General features: G+C 43.8%; 1 protein-coding gene across 1 annotated transcript in view; it reads left to right on the top strand.

Moving 5' to 3' along the window:
* Positions 1-2,600, top strand: part of LOC101845678 — a gene marked incomplete in the record, with an annotated part of 11,869 nt that overhangs the window by 7,076 nt on the left and 2,193 nt on the right. The window contains 2 exon segments of the mRNA XM_005095057.3: positions 607-964; positions 1,885-2,006. Coding sequence (XP_005095114.1) covers positions 773-964; positions 1,885-2,006 — 314 coding nt within the window.

Here is a 2,600-nt window from a genome sequence, read left to right as displayed (position 1 = left end):
AGCTCAGACGACAAAATAAGAATGGGTGAGTGAGTATTGAAAGTGTTTAGTTTTTAAAAACCGGTCCATGTAGCAGACTGAAGGTAAGAACATTCTGAAGAAAACAATTATTAAAAATAGCTGAATGAAAAGTCCGGATGCAGAGAGAAAAATCACCCACATTGACAATGTGAAATAGGGTTCTGTTCTGCACTACTGAATAAGTGGGCGAGTGAGTGAGTGAGTGAGTGAGTGAGCGAGTATTAAACGCGAGTGAGTGAGTAAGTGAGCGAGCAAGTGAATGAGTGAGTTGTGAGTGAATGAATGAGCGAGTAAGTGAATGAGTGGGTGTGTTGTGGGTGAGTAAGTGAGTGAGTTATAGGTGAGTGAGTGAGTGAGTGAGTGAGTGAGTGAGTGTATGAGTGAGTGAGTGAGTTGTGGCCTACTCGTACTCTTTTTTCAAATGTATTTAGGTATCTTGGAGGCTTGTGATGCATTGGGTAATATGCCACATGACACATATTTGAAGGATCTGCAATATAGGTGTACATTGTGTATTTTAGACATTTTTTTGTAACACTGTGCTTGATGATTCTCCCCCCCCCCCTCCCTCTCTCTTTTTAAAAGAAACCTTCAAGGTCAAGTCAACCGAACAACCGAATATCCAAATCTAAGGGCCTTACCTCTTGGAACTTGCTGCTCGATATACCAACCACAACTGTGACTCTGACGAGATTTAGTCTGTTGTTGTTATTGATATCAACCCAGGACGAGATCTAGGAAGTGAGGGGTCATGGCGTCCACCGGAAAGGTTTTGCAGTTTCTGCTCTTGTGTCTCCTCGTCGTTCTGAACACATTCGAGACCGAAGCTTTCAAATATCAGAAAGTCAAGGTTGGAACTCCCTATGAAATCGAATGCTACCACAGTTCCGCTTTAGGCTTGACCCCGACTGGTCTGGAGCTCTGGTGGTACCACAACGGAAAGGTGTGATACTTCCTAAGCTTTTCATAAAAGATGTTAAGAATAGAAATAAACATGTGGCTAATTGTGGTTTATTTTTCTCCTTCATGTTATTTTTATGATAGTGTTAAATAAGGGAAAATAACCTGGGTAGGCTACTCTGAATATAATTAACCTGGCGTGCTAGCGCAAATCTGACTGCAGATCTGAATAAATCACCGATCCCAAAATAATTACTTGAAATACACATAATAGATCTTAGGTGGCAGATAGCTGATGGAATTTGTTGACTAGTGTAAATTGTAGATTTCTTTCCTTCCATGTCGATAGCTCAGTCGGTATCATGTTGGACTACGGAGAAGATGGCATTGGTTCGAATCCCAATGGGGCATTCTGAACATCGGTTGTTTTGATGAGCTTTTAAGTCTCTCCAGCCAACAAAATGCTCAAAATGTTTCTCCAGCTGTCTGGTGCTATACCCATGGGTCTCTGTTGAAGAGGAAAAAGGGGGGGGGGGGGATAGGTTCACATTGGGGTTCAGCTATGTTTTACAGAATTCTAAACAGCGAGATGTGTTCATCATGATTCATGATTCGCAAAGACATGGTGAAAGTAAAAAAAGGGGGGAGGGGGGGGGGTTAGGGGATGTTACACGTTACTTTTACTACTGTAAAGCTTTGAGTTTTTCTTCCATTTGATGTTCCTCTCAGATGACATGGCCTGCCTATGTGGCGTAGCGTTTAGGCACTACGCTGTCGCACGTTGGCGACCCGAGTTCGGTTCCTGAGTGGGGACAATTAATTTTATCGAGTACCTCGGTCTTTCTGTTGTGATGTCGTTGTATCCTCTCAGCCCGCCTCCTGCCTCCTAAATTATCTAAACAGTGTCGAGTCGATGGGGGCGTAAAACGCCTACACTAACAAAACCAAAACTATTAATTTCAGATGAGCCGGGTGGCATCATTAAAGCACGGCATGGCGACTGCAGAAGGACCCCTGGCTCACGCCGCTAAAGTGTCGGGCTTCCAGCTGGCTTCCTCTGTGTTCCTCAACCTACGAGTCGAGAAGTATGGTGGACCATCCCCACCACCACCAACACCATGTCCATCATCATCAGCATCATCATCATCATCATCATCATCAAAGTACGGCAAAGCTTCTGTATCATCCTCCTCCTCCTCCTCCTCCTCCTCCTCCTCCTCATCATCATCATCATCATCATCATCACCATCATCATCGTCTTCGTCGTCACCGTCGTGTTGTTGTCATCAACATCACATCATAATCATTATTGTTGTTGTTCTTGCTGCTGTTGCTGTTGATTTTGTTTCGTTGCTGCTTTAGTTACCGTTCAAACTGCGAGTAGTTGGGTCCGGTGCTCTTGTTTTTCTCTGTGTGTGAGAAGCTCCTTGGTTCAGCGTTGTTCGTTCTTTGTGTGTCAGTCTATACGATAGCGCTCACGAGTAGCTGTTGGGCACCCCGGTATGCTCTGCTCCACATTATTTATGTCGTCTAGGTGAAATTAGACGCGCACTAATATCAAAACAGTGAATATGAAGAAACCGACATTTTTTCCACTGTTGGGCAATTTTCATCGATATTTTTTGGCGCGACATCTTTAAAGTCAGCCACCTTTGGCAGCCATTTTCTCGCTTATTTTA

This window comes from Aplysia californica, unplaced genomic scaffold (genome assembly GCF_000002075.1).
Source record: "Aplysia californica isolate F4 #8 unplaced genomic scaffold, AplCal3.0 scaffold00094, whole genome shotgun sequence".
NCBI lineage: Eukaryota > Metazoa > Mollusca > Gastropoda > Aplysiida > Aplysiidae > Aplysia > Aplysia californica.
This window is presented reverse-complemented; position numbering and strand designations above follow the sequence as displayed.